Raw genomic sequence first — 25,505 nt, forward strand, 5'->3', positions numbered from 1 at the left:
AGTTAATCTTCTTGCAATGTGTAGTATCTTTTTGAAGGTATGGGAACATGTTACATTCATAGACAGTTCTATTTGCCTCTCATTTTGAATAAAGACTCCAGAAAACTGACATTGAAATAGTAATGGATTTCATGATTTCTCATAATTTTTCTCATCAATGTAGACATCAGAAAAATAACACATTGTACCTTTTAATTGTTCATTGTATATTACCTATCCATAATATTCATACCCATAATAGTATACAATGAATTCTTCACACAGAGCCTAAGCAATTATTCACTTTACATTATGTATCAATATCCGGTACACATTTATGTCTGGCTAAAATGTAGTAAACTTCTTAAAGTATGTGAATAGGCTGCTGTGGGGGTTTAGTCCTGGATCACAATGCATGTTACTGGAACTCCCCCTGTTGGAAAGGAATTGTTACCTCTAAATATATGGCTCTGGAGGAAAGTGTGTTGAAATAGCAGTGGGCTGGATTCCAACTCATGTTGCAGAAGTATATGTCACAAAGCAGCTTAGACCCCTAAACAACCTTAGGCCACAGGATATTCATTATTGCATTGGACTACATTCCTCTCTATCTCCCTCCTTCTAACTAACCCCACCTCCTGGCAGAACCAGGAAGTCCCTCCCCTTCCCACAAAATCTATTCTGAGAAAACTAAACTTATCTGAGTCGCGGTGTCGTTTGTCTGTGTGAAAGTGAACAACAACCGTCCAAATGGCTCAGCAGGCAGTTCTGCTGGACCAGGACCAGTTCTGTTGTTCTGTCTGTCTGGATCTACTGAATGAGCCAGTAGCTATTCCCTGTGGACACAGTTACTGTAGGAGCTGTATTGAGGGCTGCTGGGATCAGGATGATCTGAAGGGGATCTACAGCTGTCCTCAGTGCAGACAGACCTTCACTCCAAGGCCTGCTCTGAGAAAAAATAACATGTTGGCTGAAGTGGTGGAGAAACTGAAGACAGGACTTCAGGCTGATCCCCCTGATCTGTGCTATGCTGGACCTGGAGATGTGGCATGTGATTTCTGCACTGGGACCAGAAAGCAGAAAGCCCTCATGTCCTGTCTGGTGTGTCTGGTGTCTTCCTGCAAGACTCACCTCCAGCCTCACTATAGTGTCCCTGGACTAAAGAAGCACAAGCTGGTCAAAGCCTCCACACAGCTACAGGAGAACATCTGCTCCCGTCATGACGAACTGCTGAAGATTTACTGTCGTACCGATCAGAATTGTATCTGTTATCTGTGTATGGTGGATGATCATAAAGGCCATGATACAGTGTCAGCTGCAGCGGAGAGGACCGAGAAACAGGTTAGACCAGAATAACTTGTTGGTGACTCTGATAAACAAATAATGAAATATACAGTAGGAGAGCTGTTTGAATATGAGATAAACATATATAATTAGTTACATGAAAAATTATCTCTAAATGTATGATAATTTGCTGTAGTCATTCACCATCATTTTTCAGAGTCCAAAATTCAGATTAAGCTATATGATATGAGTACCTTAAAGAAACATAATAATTCAACTAAAATCATAGATATATAATTTTGCAAAGGAACATATATTACAATATAATTCCTACTCTATGGGCCCTAAATCATAATACCATACTATTGCACTACTGGACAAATAAACCTTGATAGCTCAATGAACAGTGTTTCTCCATAGAGTCAGCTGGGGATGAGTCAGCAGAATCTCCAGCAGAGAATCCAGGAGAGAGAGAAGGAGCTGAAGGAGCTCCAACAGGCTGTGGAGTCTCTCAAGGTAAGTATTATTGACCAGGGACCTTTATTTTTAAAGTAATCTGGGTCATTATAATAAGTAATCGGAAGATTACATTTAATTACATTTTGAATCTATTTTTTACAATAAAATATAGGACCTATGCGGAAGATTAAACTACCAACGGGACATTCAAAACTGTAATATTTTATGCTTCATGGAGACGTGGCTGAACAACGACACTATCAACATACATCTGGCTGGTTATACGCTGCACCGGCACGATAGAACAGCGGCGTCTGGTAAAACAAAGGGCGGCGGACGATGTATTTTTGTAATAACAGCTGATGCACGATATCTAAGGAAGTCTCGAGCTATTGCTCTCCTGAGGTAGAGTATCTCATGATAAACTGTAGACCACACTACCTACCTAGAGAGTTTTCATCTGTATTTTTCATAGCTGTTTACATACCACCACAGTCAGAGGCTGGCACTAAGACAGCATTGAATGAGCTGTAGAAAACTCTCACCCAGAGGCGGCGCTCCTAGTTGCCGGGGACTTTAATGCAGGGAAACTTAATAAATCCGTTTTACCAAATTTCTATCAGCATGTTAAATGTACAACCAGAGGGTGAAAAAAACGCGATCACCTGTACTACACACACAGAGACACATACAAAGCTCGCCCTCCATCTGACCATAATTCTATCCTTCTGATTTCTGCCTACAAGCAAAAATTAAAGCAGGAAGCACCAGTGACAAGATCAATAAAAAAGTGGTCAGATGAAGCAGATGCTAAGCTACAGGACTGTTTTGCTAGCAAAGACTGGAATATGTTCCGGGATTCTTCCGATGGCATTGAGGAGTACACCACATCAGTCACTGTCTTTATCAATAAGTTCATTGATGACGTCATCCCCACGGTGACCGTACGCACATACCCCAACCAGAAGCCATGGATTACAGGCAACATCGGCACTGAGCTAAAGGCTAGAGGCTCCCGCGCTCAGGTCTGTTCAACGCTGGTCCGACCAATCTGAATCCACGCTTCAAGACTGCTTCGATCACGCGGATTGGAATATGTTCCGCACTGCGTCCAACAACAATATTGACGAATATGCTGATTCGGTGAGCGAGTTCATTAGGAAGTGCATTGACGATGTCGTACCCACAGCAACGATTAAAACATTCCCAAACCAGAAACCGTGGATTGACGGCAGCATTCGCGTGAAACTGAAAGCGCGAACCACTGCTTTTAACCAGGGCAAGGTGACCGGAAGCATGACCGAATACAAACAGTGTAGCTATTCTCTCCGCAAGGCAATCAAACAGGCTAAGTCCCAGTACAGAGACAAAATCGAGTCGCAATTCAACAGCTCAGACACAAGAGGTATGTGGCAGGGTCTACAGTCAATCACGGATGACAAAAAGAAAACCAGCCCCGTCGCGGACCAGGATGTCTTGCTCCCAGACAGGCTAAACAACTTTTTTGCCCGCTTTGAGGACAATACAGTGCCACTGACACGGCCCCCTACCAAAACCTGCGGGCTCTCCTTCACTGCAGCCGAGGTGAGTAAAACATTTAAACGTGTTAACCCTCGCAAGGCTGCAGGCCCAGACGGCATTCCCAGCCGCGTCCTCAGAGCATGCGCAGACCAGCTGGCTGGTGTGTTTACGGACATATTCAATCAATCCTTATCCCAGTCTGCTGTTCCCACATGCTTCAAGAGGGCCACCATTGTTCCTGTTCCCAAGAAAGCTAAGGTAACTGAGCTAAACGACTACCGCCCCGTAGCACTCACTTCCGTCATCATGAAGTGCTTTGAGAGACTAGTCAAGGACCATATCACCTCCACCCTACCGGACACCCTAGACCCACTCCAATTTGCTTACCGAGCCAATAGGTCCACAGACGACGCAATCGCAACCACACTGCACACTGCCCTAACCCATCTGGACAAGAGGAATACCCATGTGAGAATGCTGTTCATCGATTACAGCTCAGCATTTAACACCATAGTACCCTCCAAACTCGTCATCAAGCTCGAGACCCTGGGTCTCGACCCCGCCCTGTGCAACTGGGTCCTGGACTTCCTGACGGGCCGCCCCCAGGTGGTGAGGGTAGGTAACAACATCTCCACCCCGCTGATCCTCAACACTGGGGCCCCACAAGGGTGCGTTCTGAGCCCTCTCCTGTACTCCCTGTTCACCCACGACTGCGTGGCCATGCACGCCTCCAACTCAATCATCAAGTTTGCGGATGACACTACAGTGGTAGGCTTGATTACCAACAACGACGAGACGGCCTACAGGGAGGAGGTGAGGGCCCTCGGAGTGTGGTGTCAGGAAAATAACCTCACACTCAACGTCAACAAAACAAAGGAGATGATTGTGGACTTCAGGAAACAGCAGAGGGAGCACCCCCCTATCCACATCGACGGGTCAGTAGTGGAGAAGGTGGAAAGTTTTAAGTTCCTCGGTGTACACATCACGGACAAACTGAATTGGTCCACCCACACAGACAGCGTTGTGAAGAAGGCGCAGCAGCGCCTCTTCAACCTCAGGAGGCTGAAGAAATTCGGCTTGTCACCAAAAGCACTCACAAACTTCTACAGATGCACAATCGAGAGCATCCTGTCGGGCTGTATCACCGCCTGGTACGGCAACTGCTCCGCCCACAACCGTAAGGCTCTCCAGAGGGTAGTGAGGTCTGCAGAACGCACCACCGGGGGCAAACTACCTGCCCTCCAGGACACCTACACCACCCGATGTCACAGGAAGGCCATAAAGATCATCAAGGACAACAACCACCCAAGCCACTGCCTGTTCACCCCGCTATCATCCAGAAGGCGAGGTCAGTACAGGTGCATCAAAGCAGGGACCGAGAGACTGAAAAACAGCTTCTATCTCAAGGCCATCAGACTGTTAAACAGCCACCACTAACATTTAGCGGCCGCTGCCAACATACTGACTCAACTCCAGCCACTTTAAAAATGGGAATTGATGGAAATTATGTAAAAATGTACCACTAGCCACTTTAAACAATGCCACTTAATATAATGTTTACATACCCTACATTACCCATCTCATATGTATATACTGTACTCTATATCATCTACTGCATCTTGCCATCTTTATGTAATACATGTACCACTAGCCACTTTAAACTATGCCACTTTATGTTTACATACCCTACAGTACTCATCTCATATGTATATACCGTACTCTATACCATCTACTGCATCTTGCCATGCCGTTCTGTACCACCACTCATTCATATATCTTTATGTACATATTCTTTATCCCTTTACACTTGTGTGTGTGTATAAGGTAGTAGTTGTGGAATTGTTAGGTTAGATTACTTGTTGGTTATTACTGCATTGTCGGAACTAGAAGCACAAGCATTTCGCTACACTCGCATTAACATCTGCTAACCATGTGTATGTGACTAATAAAATTTGATTTGATTTGATTTGATTTAGAGCTGCCTCTTTCAAGGAGAGAGATTCTAACCCGGAAGCTTAGAAGAAATCCTTCTATGCCCTCTGACGAAACATCAAACAGGCAAAGCATCAATACAGGACTAAGATCGAATCGTACTACACCGGCTCTGACGCTCATCAGATATGGCAGGGCTTGCAAACAATTACAGACTACAAAGGGAAGCACAGCCGAGAGCTGCCCAGTGACACGAGCCTACCAGATGAGCTGAATAACTTCTATGCTCGCTTCGAGGCAAGCAACACTGTAGCATGCATGAGAGCATCAGCTGTTCCGGACGACTGTGTGATCACGCTCTCCGTAGCCAATGTGAGTAAGACCTTTAAACAGGTCAACATTCACAAGACGGATTACCAGGACGTGTACTCCGAGCATGCGCTGACCAACTGGCAAGTGTCTTCACTGACATTTTCAACGAGTCCCTGACCGAGTCTGTAATACCAACATGTTTCAAGCAGACCACCATAGTCCCTGTGCCCAAGAACACCAAGGTGACCTGCCTAAATGACTACCGACCCGTAGCACACATCTGTAGCCATGAGGTTCTTCGAAAGGCTGGTCATGGCTCACATCAACACCATTATCCCAGGAACCCTAGACTCATTCCAATTTGCATACTGCCCCAACAGATCCACAGATGATGCAATCTCTATTGCACTCCACACTTCCCTTTCCCACTTGGACAAAAGGAACACCTACATGAGCATGCTATTCATTGACTACAGCTTAGTGGTCAACACCCCAGTGCCCTCAAAGCTCATTACTAAGCTAAGGACCCCAGGACAAAACACCTCCCTCTGCAACTGGATCCCGGACTTCCTCACGGGCCGCCCTGGTGGTAAGGGTAGGTAACAACACATCTGCCACGCTGATCCTCAACACAGGGGACCCTCAGGGGTGTATGCTTAGTCCCCTCCTGTACTCACAGTTCACCCATGACTGCATGGCCAAGCACGACTCCAACACCATCATTAAGTTTGCCGACGACACAACAGTGGTAGGCCTGATCACCGACAACAGAGACCTGGCGGTGTGATACCAAGATAACAACCTCTCCCTCAACGTGATCAAGACAAAGGAGATGATTGTGGAAATGCATTTAAGGGTTGATCTACTTCTGTTCTGTAAATGTGCTCTTTTCGAAGGATGGATCCCAGTCTTTTCAGGGCTATGGGATATGGGGGGTCGAGGGTGGTCAGCCGGGCATTGGGATGACAGCCCAACTCGGGATGAGGAGGGCTTTTAGCGGGTAGAATAGTGGGGACCAATTGGAGGTTTACTTAGTAGCAATGCAAATATCAAGGTACAGCTATATAGACACTCAATCATCATGTTACTTTTTAATTGGTACGTTTACAAACATATATTTTGATAAATAGAATTGAAAGTTGTGTCTCATTAGTGAAATAAGTATAGCAAGTTACAATTGTAATGGCTTAGCAGATAACAAGAAAAGACGATCAGTATTTACCTGGCTAAAAAATAAGGAATATAATATCTATTGTTTACAAGAAACTCATTCAACAATTTTAGATTAAGTTCTGTGGAAAAAGGATTGGGGGGTCGAAATATATTTCTCCCATGGGCAAAGAAATTCAAAAGGGGTGATGGTTTAATTAACAGTAATTTTGATACAAATGTGCAAATTGTCCAAACAGATCATCAAAGTAGATGGATTATTTTAAATATGTTATTGGACAATAAACAGATATGGCTTATTAACCTATACGGTCCAAATAATGATGATCCAAGCTTCTTTGAAAATATATATAAGAATGAATCAACTCTACAAGCAACACTAGACTCTATTATTATGGTGGGAGATTTTAATACGGTCTTAAATACCTCTATTGACCGGAAAGGAAATCACACTACAAACTATCACCCTCGGGCACTTAAGGAAATCATGAATGTCATGGATATATTGGAATTAGTGGATATATGGAGACTTAAATACCCTGACCTAGTGACATATACATGGCGGAGGCTTAATCAAGCTAGTCGTCTTGACTACTTTCTTATGCCATTCTCTCTGGCACCAAAAGTTCAAAAAGTGTTGATAGGGGACAGAATGCGGTCGGATCATCACATAATTGGCATATATATTACTCTTACATAGTTTCCACGTGGGAGAGGATATTGGAAATTTAATCAAAGCCTACTAGATGAGAAATTATTTAGAACTAGGACAAAATAATTTATAACTGACTTTTTCAGACATAACATAGGTACAGATCCCCTTATTGTATGCGACACTTTTAAATGTGCCTTTAGAGGCCATTCAATTCAGTACTCATCTATAAAACAAAAGCAATTTAGATCAAAAGAGTCCATATTAACAAAGGAAATTGAAGGACTAACAGTCCAGTTAGATAGCAATAAAAACTGTACCATAGAGGCACAGAATAAGTTAGAGGAAAAACAAAAAGAAATAGAGGAACTTATTCAAGAAAGTTCCAGTGTAATATATCATAAAAAATAAAGCAAACTGGATGGAATATGGGGAAAAATGCACCAAATTCTTTTTCAATCTTCAATATAGAAATGCTACGCCAAAAAATGTATTGAAACTTGTTACACATGATGGAGTCACGCATGATTCACTGAATTATATTTTGAAAAATAAAGTAAAGTACTTTAAGAATATGTTTTCGTTTCAGTCTCCTCCATCTCCACTAACTGAAACTAATTGTAATGATTTTATTCCTAATGATAATGTAAAATTAACATCTGTACAGAAGGTCAAATTACAGAGGAGGAACTTATTGATGCAATTAAAGCCTTTAAGGCTTGGAAAACTCCAGGGCTGGATGGCATACCAGTGGAAGTATACACAACTTTTGATATACTCAGAGGACCATTATTAGCATGTTTTAACCACTCCTATATAAATGGTACATTGTCAGACACGCAACAAGAAGGTCTGATATCATTATTACTGAAACCGGACCCAAGTGATATATATAAAGATCCAGTCCATTAAAAAAATTGGAGACGTCTTACACTTCAGTGTTTTGATGCAAAAATCCTAGCAAAATGCTTGGAGCATAGAATTAAAAAAGTATTGTCAGATATTATTCATCCTAATCAGACAGGTTTTTTACATGGACGATACATTGGAGATAATATGAGACAAGTACTGGAAACAATAGAATACTATGAAATATCGGGGACACCAGGCCTGGTTTTCATAGTTGATTTTGAAAAGGCTTTTGGGGCGGCAGGGTAGCCTAGTGGTTAGAGTGTTGGACTAGTAACCGAAAGGTTGCAAGTTCAAATCCCCGAGCTGACAAGGTACAAATCTGTCGTTCTGCCCCTGAACAGGCAGTTAACCCGCTGTTCCTAGGCCATCATTGAAAATAAGAATTTGTTCTTAACTGACTTGCCTAGTTAAATAAAGGTAAAATAAAAAAATAAAATAAAATAAAGTACGACTGGAGTTTATATATAAATGCCAAGAATATTTCAATTTTGGGGAATCTCTTGTAAAATGGGTTAAAGTTATGTATAGTAACCCTAGGTGTAAAAGAGTAATTAATGGCTACATCTCAGAATGTTTTAAACTATCTAGAGGAGTAAAACAAGGTTGTCCACTATCGGCATATCTATTATTATTGCCATTGAAATGTTAGCTGTTGAAATTCGATCCAACAATAATATTAAGGGATTAGAAATCCATGGCTTAAAACCTAAGGTGTCATTGTACGCTGATGATTCATGTTTTCTTTTAAAACCACAATTAGAATCTCTCCACGGCCTCATAGAGGATCTAGATACTTTGCTATCCTCTCTGGATTACAACCAAATTATGATAAGTGTACAATATTACGTATTGGATCACAAAAAAATTCTAATTTTACATTACCATGTAATTTACCAATTAAATGGTCTGACGGAGATGTGGACATACTCGGTATACAAATCCCAAAATAAAGAAATTATCTCACTCCAATAAATGTTTATTGAAATTTAGCAAAAATAGATAAGATCTTGCTTCCATGGAAATTAAAATACCTGTCTATTTGTGGAAGAATCACCCTGATTAACTCTTTAGTCATATCACAGTTTATCAACTTGCTTATGGTTTTGCCTACACCTAGTGACCTGCTTTTTAAATTATATGAACAAAAAATATTCCATTTTATTTGGAATGGCAAGCCAGACAAAATTAAAATGGCCTATTTATATAACGAATATGAATTCGGAGGGCAGAAATGATTAAATATTAAAGCATTAGACCTCTCACTAAAGGCATCAGTCATACAAAAGTTATACTTAAATCCAAACTGGTTCTCTAGTAAATTGGCAGGAATGTCTCATCTTATGTTCATGAATGGCCTTTTCCCTTTTTTCAGATTACACCTGCTCACTTTCGGTTGTTTGAAAAGGAAATATATATAGATTTTTAAACAAGCCTTAGAAAGTTGGTTGCAATTTCAGTTTAATCCACCTGAAAAGACAGAACAAATAATACAACAAATATTGTGGTTAAACTCAAATATACTATTTGATTAAACAAAAAAGGAATTTTTCGAAGAAATTTAAAAAATAGTTATACTTTTAGCGAATGATATCATAAATAGGACAGGTGGAGTTATGTCACACATGCAGCTAGCACATACATATGGAAATGTCTGCTCTACCCAAAATTACAACCAACTAATTGCAGCGTTACCACAAAAATGGAAGAGACAAGTAGAAGGGGAAAAAGTAAGGATCTTGTAAGTCGGCCCTGTTTTAAAGAACATAAATGGTTAAAGAAAAGTGTGATAAATAAAAACACATACCAATTTAATTTAAGGACCAAAAAACTGACAGCTGTGCCATATAAATTGCAAAATGGCACATGGTTTATGAATTGATACGCAAAACGCCGGATTCAAAACTTCGAATTTTTCAATTACTATTCAAAATTCTTGCAACCAATAGAATGTTATATATATGGGGGATACAATCAACCCAGCTTCTCAGATGATTTTGCTGTGAGGAGGCAGAGTCATTAGATCATTTATTTTGGTATTGTCCATATGTAGCTCATTTTTGTTCACAGGTCCAGGAATGGCTGAAGAATTGCAACATTTGCCTAGAACTAACACTGCAGATAGCAATACTGGGTGATTTGAAAAGCCATAGTCAATCAATCAATAATATAATTATTAGTTTAGCAAAAATGTTCATTTTTCATTTACAATCTGTAGAAGCTATGAGAATAGAAAGGTTCAGTACATTTGTGAAGCATCACAGCACAGTTGGAAAATATATGGCAAATAGAAATCCAAAATGGATGGTGTTGAGAGATAGATGGGAGGGGTTGAATGGAGCTGAAGGTTGGGACTAATAACAAGATAACCAATGTTGTAACGTTCGTCGTCTGAAGATGAGGAATCATCGGACCAAAACGCAGCGTGGTAAGTGTTCATGTTAATTTATTAAAACAGAACACTAAACAAAATAACAAAGAGAAAGAACGAACCAGTCCTGTCAGGTGAAACAACACAAATCAGAAAACAATTACCCACAAAACCCATGTGGGCAAGAGCTACCTAAATATGGTTCCCAATCAGAGACAACGATAGACAGCTGTCCCTGATTGAGAACCAAACCCGGCCAAAAACAAAGAAATACAAAAACATAGAAAAAATAACATAGAATGCCCACACTAGTCACACCCTGGCCTAACCAAAATAGAGAATAAAAGCCTCTCTATGGCCAGGGCGTGACAAATGTAAAACATACGGGGTCTGTAAAATGTATATAGGTTCAGAAATGTTGTGAAATAGCACAGTTGCAAATAGAAATCAAACTGGATGGACATCAGAAATAGAGGAAGGACTAAAAACAAACAAAATATAACTATTATAAAATAGACTGTGTCTGTAAAATGTGTATAAGATGTATAAACTGAAGGTAGAAGCCTACGTGTTATTGTTTATTAGTTTACTCCAATTGGGGGAAGGGGTGTAGGGTTTGCAGGGAATAATAAAGGTATATTCTAAAAACAAAGTATGTATGTCTATATAGGTATGTGTATGTATATATGTGTATATGTATGTTCGGTTGAAGTCGGAAGTTTACATACACCTTAGCCAAATACATTTAAACTCAGTTTTTCACAATTCCTGACATTTAATCCAAGTAAAACTTCCCTGTCTTAGGTCAGTTAGGATCACCACTTTATTTTAAGAATGTGAAATGTCAAAATAATAGTAGAGATTTATTTCTTTCAGATTGTATTTCTTTCACCACTTTCCCAGTGGGTCAGAAGATTACATAGACTCAATTAGTATTTGCTAGCATTGCCTTTAAATTGTTTAACATGGGCCAAACGTTTCGGGTAGCCTTCCACAAGCTTCCCTCAATAAGTTGGGTGAATTTTGGCCTATTCCTCCTGACAGAGCTGGTGTAACTGAGTCAGGTTTGTATGCCTCCTTGCTCGCACGCACTCTTTCAGTTCTGCCCACAACTTTTCTTTTGGATTGAGGTCAGGGCTTTGTGATGGCCACTCCAATTCCTTGACTTTACTGTCCTTAAGCCATTTTGCCACAACTTTGGAAGTATGCTTGGGGTCAATGTCAATTTGGAAGACCCATTTGCGACCAAGCTTTAACTTCCTGACTGATGTCTTGAGATGTTGCCTCAATATATATACATCATTTTCCTACCTCATGATGCCATCTATTCTGTGAAGTGCACGAGTCCCTCCTGCAGCAAAACACACCCACAACATGATGCTGCCACCCCCGTGCTTCACGGTTGGGATGGTGTTCTTCGGCTTGCAAGCCTCCCCCTTTTTCCTCCAAACATAACGATGGTCATTATGGCCAAACAGTTCTATTTTTGTTTCATCAGACAATTGGACATTTCTCCAAAAAGTACGATCTTTGTCCCAATGTGCAGTTGCAAAACGTAGTCTGGCTTTTCATGGCTGTTTTGGAGCAGTGGCTTCTTCCTTGCTGAGCGGCCTCTCAGGTTATGTCGATATAGGACTCGCTTTACTGTGGATATAGATACTTTTGTACCTGTTTCCTCCAGCATCTTCACAAGGTCCTTTGTTGTTGTTCTGGGATTGATTTGCATGTTTCGCACCAAAGTACGTTCATCTCTAGGAGACAGAACGCGTCTCCTTCCTGAGCATTATGATGGCTGTGTGGTTCAATGGTGTTTATACTTGCGTAATATTGTTTGTACAGATGAACGTGGTACCTTCAGGCTTTGGAAATTGCTCCCAAGGATGAACCAGACTTGTGGAGGTCTACATTTTTTTCTGAAGTCTTGGCTGATTTCTTTTGATTTTCCCATGATGTCAAGCAAAGAAGCCCTGAGTTTGAAGGTAGGCCTTGAAATACATCCACAGGTACACCTCCAATTGACTCAAATGATGTCAATTAGCCTATCAGAAGCTTTTAAGGCCATATAATTTTCTGGAATTTTCCAAGCTGTTTAAACGTACCATCAACTTAGTGTGTGTAAACTTCTGACCCACTGGAATTGTGATACAGTGAATTATAAGTGAAATAATCTGTCTGTAAACAATTGTTGGAAAAATTACTTGTGTCATGCACAAAGTAGATGTCCTAACCGACTTGCCAAACCTATAGTTTGTTAACAAGAAATTTGTGGAGTGGTTGAAAAACGAGTTTTAATGACTCCAACCTAAGTGTATGTGAACTTCCGACTTCAACTGTATATGGATATATATATATATTTACCAAACAAAAGTATATGGGGAATGGAAATGATGCAGACAATTACATTGATGGAAGCAAAAATCTTTCCACAATATTAAGCTGATCCACCCCTAAAAAAAGGAGGGGAAAAAAGGAGATGATCGTGGACTACAGAAAAAGGAGGACCGAACATGCCCCCATTCTCATCGATGGGGCTTTAGTGGAGCAGGTTGAGAGCTTCAAGTTCCTTTGTGTTCACATCACCAACAAACTATCATGGTCCAAACACACCAAGACAGTCGTGAAGAGGGCACGACAATGCCTATTCTCCCTCAGGAGACTGAAAATATTTGGCATGAGTCCTCATATCCCCAAAAGGTTCTACAGCTGCACCATCGAGAGCATCCTGACTGGTTGCATCAAGCTTATTCAGATGAAAAGTCTTCTATGTAGAACCTTGTTCCTCTGCAATAAAACGCTTTGGGGGGGAAATATTCTACCTAACATGGAGCCTTCTCTTCTCTCTTTGTGTCTGAACAGCACTCTGCACAGGCAGCAGTGGAGGACAGTGATAGGATCTTTACTGAGCTGATCCACTCTATTGAGAGAAGGTGCTCTGAGGTGAAGGAGCTGATCAGAGCCCAGGAGAAGGCTCAAGTGAGTCAAGCTGATGGACTCCTGGAGCAACTGGAGCAGGAGATAGCTGAGCTGAGGAGGAGAAACGCTGAGCTGGAGCAGCTCTCTCACACAGAGGATCACATCCATTTCCTCCAGGTATCTAAACTACATTGATACAGGTGATACAGAAATTAACTTCTTGTGAAACTGTACATTTTGTCAATTATACTTTATTCTCTATATCAGTATTCATGTTTTCTGACATTAATACAAAAACATTTGGTCACAAAAAATATTGTGTCAGTCATCTGCTCTCTCTCTGTCTCTCTCTTCTTTTGCTCTCTCACACTCTCTCTTTCTCCAGAGTTATCAGTCTCTCTCCAGTCCCAGTGTCTCTTCAGACATACCCAGCATCGTTATCCATCCTCAGAACTTTGGAGGTGTGAAAAAGGCTGTTTCTGATGTCAGACAGAAACTAGAAGACTTCCTTAAAGGAGAATGGACCAATATCTCCACCACAGGTGAGTTGAAAATAATACTAACACAATACTTAGTATAAGAACACCTAGTTTAGACCAATCAGAGGTCCTATAGTCACCACTTTATACATGTGCAATATGGTATGCTGATAATATTCTCTCTCTCTGTGAATGTCTGTGTGTCTGTAGTGAATTCAGTGGATGTTTTACTGCCTCCAGAGCCCAAGACTAGAGAACAGTTCTTACAATATGTCAGGACCCGGTGTGAGAAACAGTCACTAATAGTCGGCAGAACCCAGAAGATGAGGCAGACACAGCAGTACTAGAGACGGTGGTTTAATAAAGGAAGAAGATCTTCAGGCAAAAAATATAAATCCACAACGTCAAAAGTAATGCCAAGACAAAAAATGAATAACCTCCAAGATACAATGAAAATCCACAAAGTGGTAAGAACAGCAGGGAAAAACAAACCTCAAAAGAATAATCAAAAATAAACAAGAACAAAACCAGATTACCTCAGGAAAATCCAACTAGAAAAATAAATGTTCACAGCATGGCTGGGGCTGGGTCCTAACATACAAACACAGAGCAAAGAACTGAGGAACACTAAGGGTTTAAATACCTACAAGGAAATGAGGCACAGGTGCAAATAATAACTAGAACAAGGGAAAAACAAAAGGTTCAAAAAGGCGCAATGGGGGCATCTAGTGACGAAAACCTGAACAATCCTGGCCAAATCCTGACACAATGTGAGTTTCTTCATCAAGTAACTGACAGTCTCTTTTTTCTGACACTCCTCACAAACCTTGTGATATATCAATAGTAGATACAGCTCTCATTGATCTCTTCTCTGCTGTAATCAAAGACAGGGTAGATACAGTACAGTATGTGCCTTAATTTACTGTTCAAACTCCTCTCATTGGTCTCTGCGCTGTTCCTCTCCCAGATTCCTGTCAGCTCACACTGGACCCAAACACAGCACATAAATTCCTCTCTCTGTCTGAGGGAAACAGAAAGGTGACCGTTGAAAATAATGTTGAAGATCCAAATCCTGACCATCCGGACAGATTCACTGGTTGGTGGCAGGTCCTTTGTAGAGAGGGTCTGTCTGGATGCTGTTACTGGGAGGTGGAGTTTGATCGTGGGACTGTTTTTATAGCAGTCTCGTATAAAGACATAAGTAGAATACGGATGGTTAATGATTCCAGATTTGGATACAATGACAAGTCTTGGGGTTTCGAGTGCTCTAGTAATGGTTATAGTTTCAGACACAATAATGTTGAGACTAAAGTATCAGGCCCTCAGTCCTCCAGAGTAGGAGTGTACCTGGATCACAAGGCAGGTACTCTGTCCTTCTACAGCGTCTCTGACACAATGAGCCTCCTTCACACAGTCGAAAGCACGTTCACTAAACCCCTCTATCCTGGGATATGGGTTGGGTACGAAAACGATTCTGCTGAGCTGTGTAAACTGTAGAGTTCCCCATATTAGAGTGATGGTTAATGCTCTTTTAGTCTGGTATGTACAATTATTTCTGGAGTGATTGAATCTTTAATTTAGTCTAGGTTTTAATCACATTGATATTGATGTATTCTCACTTTGATAAAGTCTGAACTAAAAAACAACTGCGGTTATGATATATTTTCTCAATAATAAAAATAATTATTTGTTAATTTCAATAAGTTGTATTATTATTTGCTTACTGATCCTTGAATGGGAATCTGTTTAGTTTTCTCAAATATATCTAGGCCTATGTAATGTATATACTCTGATGCTGCAGATTTACTACTCAATCAACCGTCCAGCAGATGGTGATATACTGTAACAAACAATACTATATTAAAGATGTCTTGATTTACCTCTTGCCACTCAGAAAACCACCAAAAATAAAATACATTTCTATATGTTCGTTTTAAGTGTTTATGCTATAAACTAAATGAGTAACTAAAGAAGATTATATTTAGCTGTGTCTACAATGACACTCTTGGTGAATTTTTACTCCATTTGATTTAATTCCTCAATCATTAAGTAAAGTGTAAGCAAGCTAGATTACTTCACTTTGGATTCACTCGTTTGAATGTTTGAATTTGTAAGTTAACTGAGGAGGACCAACGACTGCAATTTATACAAACAACAAACTTAGCAAGACTAGGCATTTGTCCATTTGTCCTGACTAGGCATTTGTCCTGTTCTGTTTCTATAGCTGTACTTTTTGAAACAGAACGTGATGGGTCAGGCTATGACCAATGCACAAAGATACTGGAAAAAAACATAACTAAATCTCATTGACTGAGCCGAGCATTTAATCATATTTCTCTCTCAGTAAACTTCTCCCCTTTACTACTACAGACGTATCATATCAAGGGTTATTTGCATGTGGACATTGAATTATCCTTTAAAATTGCTCAAAATAGCAGTTAATCTTGCACTTTCTATAATCTGCAGTATTTTTGAAAAGGTATAGGAACATGCTGCAGAAGTATATGTCACAAAGCAGCTAAGACTTGTAAACCAGCCTAGGCAACAGGATTTTCATTTTTGCATCGGACTACATTCCTCTATCTCCCTCCTTCTAACTAACCCCACCTCCTGGCAGAACCAGGAAGTCCCTCCCACAAACTCTCTTCTGGGAAAACGAAACTTATCTGAGTTGCGGTGTCGTTTGTCTGTGTGAAAGTGAACAACAACCGTCCAAATGGCTCAGCAAGGAATTCTGCTGGACCAGGACCAGTTCTGTTGTTCTGTCTGTCTGGATCTACTGAAGGAGCCAGTCACTATTCCCTGTGGACACAGTTACTGTAGGAGCTGTATTGAGGGCTGCTGGGATCAGGATGATCTGAAGGGGATCTACAGCTGTCCTCAGTGCAGACAGACCTTCACTCCAAGGCCTGCTCTGAGAAAAAATAACATGTTGGCTGAGGTGGTGGAGAAACTGAAGAAGACAGGACTTCAGGCTGATCCCCCTGATCTGTGCTATGCTGGACCTGGAGATGTGGCATGTGATTTCTGCACTGGGACCAGAAAGCAGAAAGCCCTCATGTCCTGTCTGGTGTGTCTGGTGTCTTCCTGCAAGACTCACCTCCAGCCTCACTATAGTGTCCCTGCACTAAAGAAGCACAAGCTGGTCAAAGCCTCCACACAGCTACAGGAGAACATCTGCTCCCGTCATGACGAACTGCTGAAGATTTACTGTCGTACCGATCAGAATTGTATCTGTTATCTGTGTATGGTGGATGATCATAAAGGCCATGATACAGTGTCAGCTGCAGCGGAGAGGACCGAGAAACAGGTTAGACCAGAATAACTTGTTGGTGACTGATAAACAAATAATGAAATATACAGTAGGAGAGCTGTTTGAATATGAGAAACATATCTAATTAGTTACATGATTCTCTAAATGTATCACCATTTTGCTGTAGTCACACACCATCATTTTCTTTAGAATCCAAAATTCCGTTTAAACTATGATATGAGTACATAATTCAACTAAAATCATAGATATGTAACTTTGCAAAGGGACTATTATTAAAATGTAATTACTACCCTCTATGGGCCCTATATCGTAATACTATACTATTACACAACTGGACAAATAAATCTTGATAGCTCAATGAACAGTGTTTCTCCATAGAGTCAGCTGGGGATGAGTCAGCAGAATCTCCAGCAGAGAATCCAGGAGAGAGAGAAGGAGCTGAAGGAGCTCCAACAGGCTGTGGAGTCTCTCAAGGTAAATATTATTGACCAGGGCCCAGTTTTTCAACATGTTAATCTGGATTGGGATATATTTTTGGGTTAAATCCACTTCAGTCAGTGTAGATTAAGGGGAGGAGACAGGTTAAAGAAGGATTTTTAAACTTTGAGAGAATTGAGACATGGATTGTGCATAGACAAAAGATTTAAGTGCCTTTGAACGGGGTATGGTAGTAGGCGCCAGGCACACCGGTTTGTGTCACGAACTGCAACGCTGCTGGGTTTTTCATGCTCAACAGTTTCCTGTGTGTATCAAGAATGGTCCACCACCCCAAAGGACATCCAGCCATATTGACACAACTGTGGGAACCATAGGAGACAACATGGGCCATATCCCTGTGGAATGCTTTCAACACCTTGTAGAGTCCATGCCCCGACGAACTGAGGCTGCTTTGAGGGCAAAAGGGGGTTACAAGTGCAACATAATATTAGGAAGGTGTTCTTTATGTTTTGTAAAGTCAGTGAATAGTATTTTTTTAATGTGGGCCTCTATGAAGGGTTCTATCTAGAACCCTTATCTTCTATGTTTATATTTTGCTGGAGGGTTGTGGGTAATTGTGAATCCCTGTTCCTTGCATTAGTTCACTTATGGTTGGTTGTACCTATGATTTTGATTGTTGTTTTATTCTACTTGTATTGTCTCTGAGTTCATGTTTCTGGGTTTCGTTGGGGTGGCTAGACTGATACCATCAGTGAGAAAGCTTATTCAGATGAAAAGGCTTCTAGGTAGAACCTATCATCAGCGAAAAAGAAAAAAAGTTTTAGGGAGAGATAAATTCTACTTAACATGGAGCCTTCTCTTCTCTCTTTGTGTCTGAACAGCACTCTGCACAGGCAGCAGTGGAGGACAGTGATAGGATCTTTACTGAGCTGATCCACTCCATTGAGAGAAGGTGCTCTGAGGTGAAGGAGCTGATCAGAGCCCAGGAGAAGGCTCAAGTGAGTCAAGCTGATGGACTCCTGGAGCAACTGGAGCAGGAGATAGCTGAGCTGAGGAGGAGAAACGCTGAGCTGGAGCAGCTCTCTCACACAGAGGATCATATCCATTTTCTCCAGGTAACTAAACTTCCTTGTTACAGGTGATACAGAAATGTACTTGTGAAACTGTACATTTAGTCAATTATATTCTATTCTCCATATCAGTATTCACGTTACCTGACATTAATAAAAATATTTGATCACAAAAACATTGTCAATTATCTACTCTCGCTCTATCTCTCTCTCCCCCTCTCTTTATCTCTGTCTCTCTCCAGAGTTATCAGTCTCTCTCCAGTCCCAGTGTCTCTTCAGACTTACCCAGCGTCGTTATCCATCCTCAGTACTTTGGAGATGTGAAAAAGGCTGTTTCTGATGTCAGACAGAAACTAGAAGACTTCCTTAAAGGAGAATGGACCAAGATCTCCACCACAGGTGAGTTGAAAATAATACTAACACATAGTGTAAGAACACCTAGTTTAGACCAATCAGAGGTCCTCTAGTCACCACTTTATACATGTGCAATATGGTATGCTGATAATATTCTCTCTCTCTGTGAATGTCTGTTTCTGTAGTAAATTCAGTGGATATTTTACTGCCTCCAGAGCCCAAGATTAGAGAACACTTCTTACAATGTGAGTTTCTTCATCAAGTAACTAACAGTCTCTTTTTTCTGACACTCCTACAAACCTTGTGATATATCAATAGGAGATACTGCTCTCATTGATCTCTGCTCTGCTGTAATCAAAAACAGGGTAGATACAGTACAGTGTGTGCCTTAACTTCCTGTTCTAACTCCTCTCATTGGTCTCTGCTCTGCTCTTCTCCCAGATTCCTGTCAGCTCACACTGGACCCAAACACAGCACAGAAATCCCTCTCTCTGTCTGAGGGAAACAGGAAGGTGACAGTTGTTAAAGCTGTTAACGATCCAAATCCTGACCATCCCGACAGATTCACTGTTTGGTGGCAGGTCCTTTGTAGAGAGGGTCTGTCTGGACGCTGTTACTGGGAGGTGGAGTTTCATAGTGGGACTGTTTTTATAGCAGTCTCGTATAAAGACATAAGTAGAATAGGGAAGGTTAATGGCTCTAGATTTGGATACAATGACAAGTCTTGGGGTTTAGAGTGCTCTAGTAATGGTTATAGTTTCAGACACAATAATGTTGAGACTAAAGTATCAGGCCCTCAGTCCTCCAGAGTAGGAGTTTACCTGGATCACAAGGCAGGTATTCTGTCCTTCTACAGCGTCTCTGACACAATGACCCTCCTCCACACTGTCGAAAGCACGTTCACTAAATCCCTCTATCCTGGGATATGGAATAGGTATGTAAACAATTCTGCTGAGCTGTGTAAACTGTAGAGTTCCCCATATTAGAGTGATGGTAAATGCTATTTTAGTCTGGTATGTACAATAATTGTTCTGAGTGATATCATCTTAATTGTAGTGTATGTTTCAATCTTATATGTTCACATTCATATTGATGTATTATCACTTTGATGTACATTCTGAGTAACAACCGCTGTATTGATATCTTGTTTAATAAGTTGTGTTATTATTTACCTATTGATCCTTGAATTTGAATCTGTGTAATTTCCTCAAATATATCTAGGCCTATATATTGTATATCAATCTGGTGCTAAACAATTACTACTCAATCAATTACCCAGCAGATGGTGATATGGCAAAATCAAATCAAATGATTCCACATTTTTTGATTTACAGCACCTCTGCCTCTCAGTAAACCACCAAAATGAACTAGATTTCTATATTTTTGTCTATAAGTTGTATGTTCTAAACTACATGAGTGACAATGCAATTAAAGAACCTTATATTTAGCAGCAGTGTGTATGCGTGTGTGCGTGCCTGCGAGTGGGGTGCATGTGTGGTGAGGGACGTGTGTGTGTGTGTGTGTGTGCGTGTGTGTGTGTGTGTGTGTGTGTAGGGGGGGCGTGTCTACCCTGACACTAGGTGAATGTTTACTCCATTTTATTTCATTCATGATCATTAAGTAAAATATAAGCGAGCTAGAAGACTTCACTTTGGATTCATTCTTTGAAATCTTTTCTACTAAAGTGTCACGTTCGTCGTCTGAAGATGAGGAATCATCGGACCAAAGCACAGCAAGGGTTGATGTTAATTTATTAAAACAGAACACTAAACAAAATTACAACGAGAATGAACGGAACGAAACAGTCCTGTCAGGTGCAGCAACACAAAACAGAAAACAACTACCCACAAAACACAGGTGGGAAAAGGCTACCGAAGTATGGTTCTCAATCAGAGACAACGATAGACAGCTGCCTCTGATTGAGAACCACACCCGGCCAAACACACAGAAATAGAAAACATAGAACACACAACATAGGATGCCCACCCCAACTCACGCCCTGACCAAACCAAAATAGAGACATAAAAAGGATCTCTAAGGTCAGGGCGTGACATAAAGTTAACCGAGGAAGACAGTCTACTGCACTTAATACAAACAACTAAACAACATGGTCTGAGTCTTTTAAGACTTGGCATTTGTCCTGTTCTGTTTCCATAGCTGTACCATTTAAGATAGAATGTGATTGGTCAGGCTATGGCCAATGCACAACGATTCATCATATCAAAGGATATTTGCATGTGGACATTGAATTAAACTTTTAAATAGCTCAAAATAGTATCTAATCTTTACCTTCTTACAATCGCAGTATTTTTGAAAAGGTATAGAAACATGTTACGTTCATAGACAGTTCTATTTGCCTCTCATTTTGAATAAAGACTCCAGAAAACGGACATTGAAATAGTAATGGTTTTCATTATTTCTCATCCTGCAGTAATACCCTTTAGTTTATCTAGTGAACTCTAATGTAGACATTAGAAAAATAACACATTTAGCCTAGGTACACAATGTACCTTTTAATGGTTCATTGTATATTACCTACCCATAATATTCATACTCATAATTGTATACAATGAATTGTGGACACAGAGGCAAATCAATCATTCACTTTACATTATGTTTCAATATCCAGTATACATTTGTCTGGCTATGTTGTAAAGGTAGGAACCATACACTTACAATGAAAGTGATTTACAAGTATGGCACATGTAGCCAAAACTTCTTACGTGAATAGGCTGCTCTAATGTTAAGTCCTGGATCACAATTCATGTTACTGGACCGCCCCCTGTCAGAGAAGATATGTTACCTTTAAATATATGGCTCTGGAGGAAAGTGTGTTTAAATAGGAGTGGGCTGAGCTGATCCACTCCTTTGAGGGAAGCCGTTCTGAGGTGAAGGAGCTGATCAGAGCCCAGGAGAAGGCTCAAGTGAGTCAAGCTGATGGACTCCTGGAGCAACTGGAGCAGGAGATAGCTGAGCTGAGGAGGAGAAACGCTGAGCTGGAGCAGCTCTCTCACACAGAGGATCACATCCATTTCCTCCAGGTAACTAAACTTCCTTGTTACAGGTGATACAGAAATGAACTTGTTGTGAAACTATATATTTTGTAAATTATACTTTATTCTCCATATCAGTATTCATGTTACCTGACATTAATAAAACATATTTGATCGCAAAAAACATTGTCAATTATCTACTCTCTCTCTCTCTTCTTTCTCTCTCTCACACTCTCTCTCTCTCCAGAGTTATCAGTCTCTCTCCAGTCCCAGTGTCTCTTCAGACTTACCCAGCATCGTTTTCCATCCTTAGTACTTTGGAGATGTGAATAAGGCTGTTTCTGATGTCAGAGAGAAACTAGAAGACTTCCTTAAAGGAGAATGGACCAAGATCTCCACCACAGGTGAGTTGAAAATAATACTAACACAATATATAGTGTAAGAACACCTAGTTTAGACCAATCAGAGGTCCTATAGTCATCACTTTATACATGTCCAATATGGTATGCTGATAATATTCTCTCTCTCTGTGAATACCTGTGTGTCTGTAGTGAATTCAGTGGATGTTTTACTGCCTCCAGAGCCCAAGACTAGAGAACAGTTCTTACAGTGTGAGTTTCTTCATCAAGTAACTAATGGTCTCTTTTTTCTGACACTACTCACAAATCTTGTGATATATCAATTGTAGATACTGCTCTCATTGATCTCTTCTCTGCTGTAATCAAAGACAGGGTAGATACAGTACAGTATGTGCCTTAACTTACTGTTCTAACTCCCCTCATTGGTCTCTGCTCTTCTCCCAGATTCCTGTCAGCTCACACTGGACCCAAACACAGCACATAATTTCCCCTCTCTGTCTGAGGGAAACAGAAAGGTGACAGTTGTTAAAGCTGTTAACAATCTACACCCTGACCATCCGGACAGATTCACTGATTGGTGGCAGGTCCTTTGTAGAGAGGGTCTGTCTGAACGCTGTTACTGGGAGGTGGAGTGTCATCATGGGACTATTACAGCAGTCTCTTATAAAGACATAAGTGGAATACGGATGGTTAATGATTCCAGATTCGGATACAATGACAAGTCTTGGGGTTTAGAGTGCTCTGGTAATGGTTATAGTTTCAGACACAATAATGTTAGGACTAAAGTATCAGGCCCTCAGTCCTCCAGAGTAGGAGTGTACCTGGATCACAAGGCAGGTATTCTGTCCTTCTACAGCGTCTCTGACACAATGAGCCTCCTCCACACAGTCCGAACCACGTTCACTAAACCCCTCTTTCCTGGGATATGGGTTGGGTACACAAATAATTCTGCTGAGCTGTGTAAACTATAGAGTTCCCCATACTAGAACAACGGTTAATGCTCTTTTAGTCTGGTATGTACAATTATTTTGATTGATTTAATCTTTACTTTAGGTTTTAATCACATCCATATTGATGTATTCTCACTTTGATGAAGTCTAAACTAAAAAACGACTGCTGTATTGATATCTTTTTTTTAAATAAAGATTGTTATTTCATTTCACTAAGTTGTATTATTAAATACCTATTGATCCTTGAATTTTGATCTGTTTAGTTTTCTAAAATCTATTTAGGCCTATGTTGTCACGACTTCCGCCGAAGTCGGTCCCTCTCCTTGTTCGGGCGGTGTTCGGTGGTCGACGTCACTGACCTTCTAGCCATCACTGATGCATTTTTCATTTTCCATTGGTTTTGTCTTGTCTTCCTTCACACCTGGTTCCAATCCCATCAATTACATATTGTGTATTTAACCCTCTGTTTCCCCTCATGTCCTTGTCGGAGATTGTTTTATTGTATGTGATTGTGCTAGTATGTGTTGGTGTGCGACGGGTTTTGTACCCACTTTGTTATTTTTATATATTTTGGTTTTTGGAGTTTGGTCAGCACTTATTAAACGACTCTGTTTATACCAAGTTTGTTCTCCTGTGCCTGACTTCCCTGCCACCAACACGCACCTATTACAGAATCTCCGACCCCAACTATGGAGTCAGCAGGAGAAGGTACCCCGGCCATTGAGGTGGAGGAGTGCATCCAGGAGCATGCAGTTATGCTTCACCATCTTGGCGTCGCCATGGATCGCGTTGTCCAGACAATGGACCGCTGGGAGAGACAGGGAGTTCTTCCAGCGCCTCCACCAGCACAACCGGGGTCTCACTTGAGCGCCCCTTTCCCGCCTGAACCCAGTGGGATCCGTCTCTCCTTGCCCCAGGAGTACGACGGGAGGGCTGCGAACTGCCAGGGGTTCTTGTTATAATTAAACCTTTATCTGGCCACCGTCCACCCGGCTCCATCGGACCGTGAGAGGGTGTCCGCCCTCGTCTCGTGCCTCACCGGGAGAGCCCTGGAGTGGGCCAACGCCGTGTGGAGAGAGGGAGATGCGGCGTTGGACCAGTTTGAGGAGTTCACCCGCCGTTTCCGGGCGGTCTTCGACCACCCGCCCGAGAGTAGAGCGGCGGGTGAGCGCCTCTACCATCCGAGGAGCGCCCAGGAGTTCGCCCTGGAGTTTAGGACCCTGGCTGCCGGCGCGGGATGGAACAACAGGGCCCTGATCGACCATTATCGTTGTAGTCTGCGCGAGGACGTCCGTCGGGAGCTGGCCTGCAGAGACACCACCCTCACATTTGACCAGCTGGTGGACCTGTCCATCCGGCTGGACAACCTGCTGGCTACTCGCGGACGTTCAGATCGGGGTCTGGTGGTTCCATCCTCCCGCACCCCCTCCAATTCTCATGGAGCTGGGAGGGGCGATGCACAGGGAGACTGGAGGGGGTTCCCGCTCGTGCACCATCAGTGGCCGCAGAGGTCACACTGCCGGTCACACTGCCGGTCGGTGCCGGGTTGGTTCCGGTGCCGGGTTGGAATCGAGGCAGCAGGCAGAGTGCTCTGGCATCACCCCAGGTGAGCTGGCTCCATTCTCACCCAGAGCCCTCTGTTGTACATATGTTTGTGTCTGTTACGTTCCCTCAATTCTGTTACGTTCTGTTACGTTTTTAAAAACTTTTTGTCTGTTACGTTCCCTCGATTCAGGCTTGGCTGGGGATCAGTATAGGGATCCCTATTGTTCCCGTGGATGTGCCCTTCCTCGTTCACGCCTCAGATAGTCGACCATTAGGGTCAGAGTTAATTAGTGAGGCCACCGCGCCGTTGGGCATGGTGACACAGGGGGGTCATATGGAGAGAATTAGTCTCTTCCTCATTGACTCTCCTGCGTTTCCTGTGGTGCTGGGCCTACCCTGGTTAGCTTGTCATATCCCCACTGTTTATTGGCCACAGAGGGTTCTCACGGGGTGGTCGCGAGAGTGCTCAGGTAGGTGTTTAGGGGTTTCCGTTGATGCTACTACGGTGGAAAGCCCAGACCAGGTCTCCACCGTGCGCATT

The 25,505-nt window shown here is 41.7% G+C and overlaps 3 protein-coding genes and 1 pseudogene across 3 annotated transcripts; all 4 read left to right on the plus strand.

The window, feature by feature from the left end:
• Positions 1 to 668: 668 nt before the first annotated feature.
• Positions 669 to 14,904, plus strand: LOC139531957 (E3 ubiquitin/ISG15 ligase TRIM25-like). Its single transcript, XM_071328981.1, has 5 exons — positions 669 to 1,320; positions 1,684 to 1,779; positions 13,446 to 13,679; positions 13,888 to 14,044; positions 14,192 to 14,904. The coding sequence occupies exons 1-5, from the start codon at positions 730 to 732 to the stop codon at positions 14,326 to 14,328; spliced, it is 1,215 nt and encodes a 404-aa protein (XP_071185082.1). The 5' UTR covers positions 669 to 729; the 3' UTR covers positions 14,329 to 14,904.
• On the plus strand, positions 14,697 to 15,675 carry LOC139532920 (stonustoxin subunit beta-like). The gene is made up of 2 exons (XM_071331079.1): positions 14,697 to 14,751; positions 14,901 to 15,675. The coding sequence occupies exons 1-2, from the start codon at positions 14,697 to 14,699 to the stop codon at positions 15,476 to 15,478; spliced, it is 633 nt and encodes a 210-aa protein (XP_071187180.1). The 3' UTR covers positions 15,479 to 15,675.
• A 293-nt stretch (positions 15,676 to 15,968) lies between these two features.
• LOC139531949 (tripartite motif-containing protein 16-like) lies at positions 15,969 to 20,567 on the plus strand. The gene is made up of 6 exons (XM_071328969.1): positions 15,969 to 17,291; positions 17,634 to 17,729; positions 18,575 to 18,808; positions 19,006 to 19,162; positions 19,303 to 19,362; positions 19,559 to 20,567. Exons 1-6 carry the CDS (start codon positions 16,698 to 16,700, stop codon positions 20,086 to 20,088), a joined length of 1,671 nt encoding a protein of 556 aa, XP_071185070.1. The 5' UTR covers positions 15,969 to 16,697; the 3' UTR covers positions 20,089 to 20,567.
• A 337-nt stretch (positions 20,568 to 20,904) lies between these two features.
• Positions 20,905 to 24,036, plus strand: LOC139532921 (tripartite motif-containing protein 16-like; annotated as a pseudogene).
• The last annotated feature ends 1,469 nt before the right edge of the window (positions 24,037 to 25,505 follow it).

This window comes from Salvelinus alpinus, chromosome 10 (genome assembly GCF_045679555.1).
Source record: "Salvelinus alpinus chromosome 10, SLU_Salpinus.1, whole genome shotgun sequence".
Taxonomy (NCBI): Eukaryota; Metazoa; Chordata; class Actinopteri; order Salmoniformes; family Salmonidae; genus Salvelinus; species Salvelinus alpinus.

Excerpts from the sequence above, each read along its gene's own strand:
- LOC139531957 (XM_071328981.1), top strand. The coding sequence starts at position 730 with ATGGCTCAGCAGGCAGTTCTGCTGGACCAGGACCAGTTCTGTTGTTCT. Across the intron at positions 13,680-13,887 it reads ATCACATCCATTTCCTCCAG|AGTTATCAGTCTCTCTCCAG; the intron begins GTATCTAAACTA and ends CTCTTTCTCCAG. Across the intron at positions 14,045-14,191 it reads GACCAATATCTCCACCACAG|TGAATTCAGTGGATGTTTTA; the intron begins GTGAGTTGAAAA and ends GTGTGTCTGTAG.
- LOC139532920 (XM_071331079.1), top strand. The coding sequence starts at position 14,697 with ATGGGGGCATCTAGTGACGAAAACCTGAACAATCCTGGCCAAATCCTG. Across the intron at positions 14,752-14,900 it reads TGGCCAAATCCTGACACAAT|TTACTGTTCAAACTCCTCTC; the intron begins GTGAGTTTCTTC and ends ATGTGCCTTAAT.
- LOC139531949 (XM_071328969.1), top strand. The coding sequence starts at position 16,698 with ATGGCTCAGCAAGGAATTCTGCTGGACCAGGACCAGTTCTGTTGTTCT. Across the intron at positions 17,730-18,574 it reads AGGCTGTGGAGTCTCTCAAG|CACTCTGCACAGGCAGCAGT; the intron begins GTAAATATTATT and ends GTGTCTGAACAG. Across the intron at positions 18,809-19,005 it reads ATCATATCCATTTTCTCCAG|AGTTATCAGTCTCTCTCCAG; the intron begins GTAACTAAACTT and ends GTCTCTCTCCAG.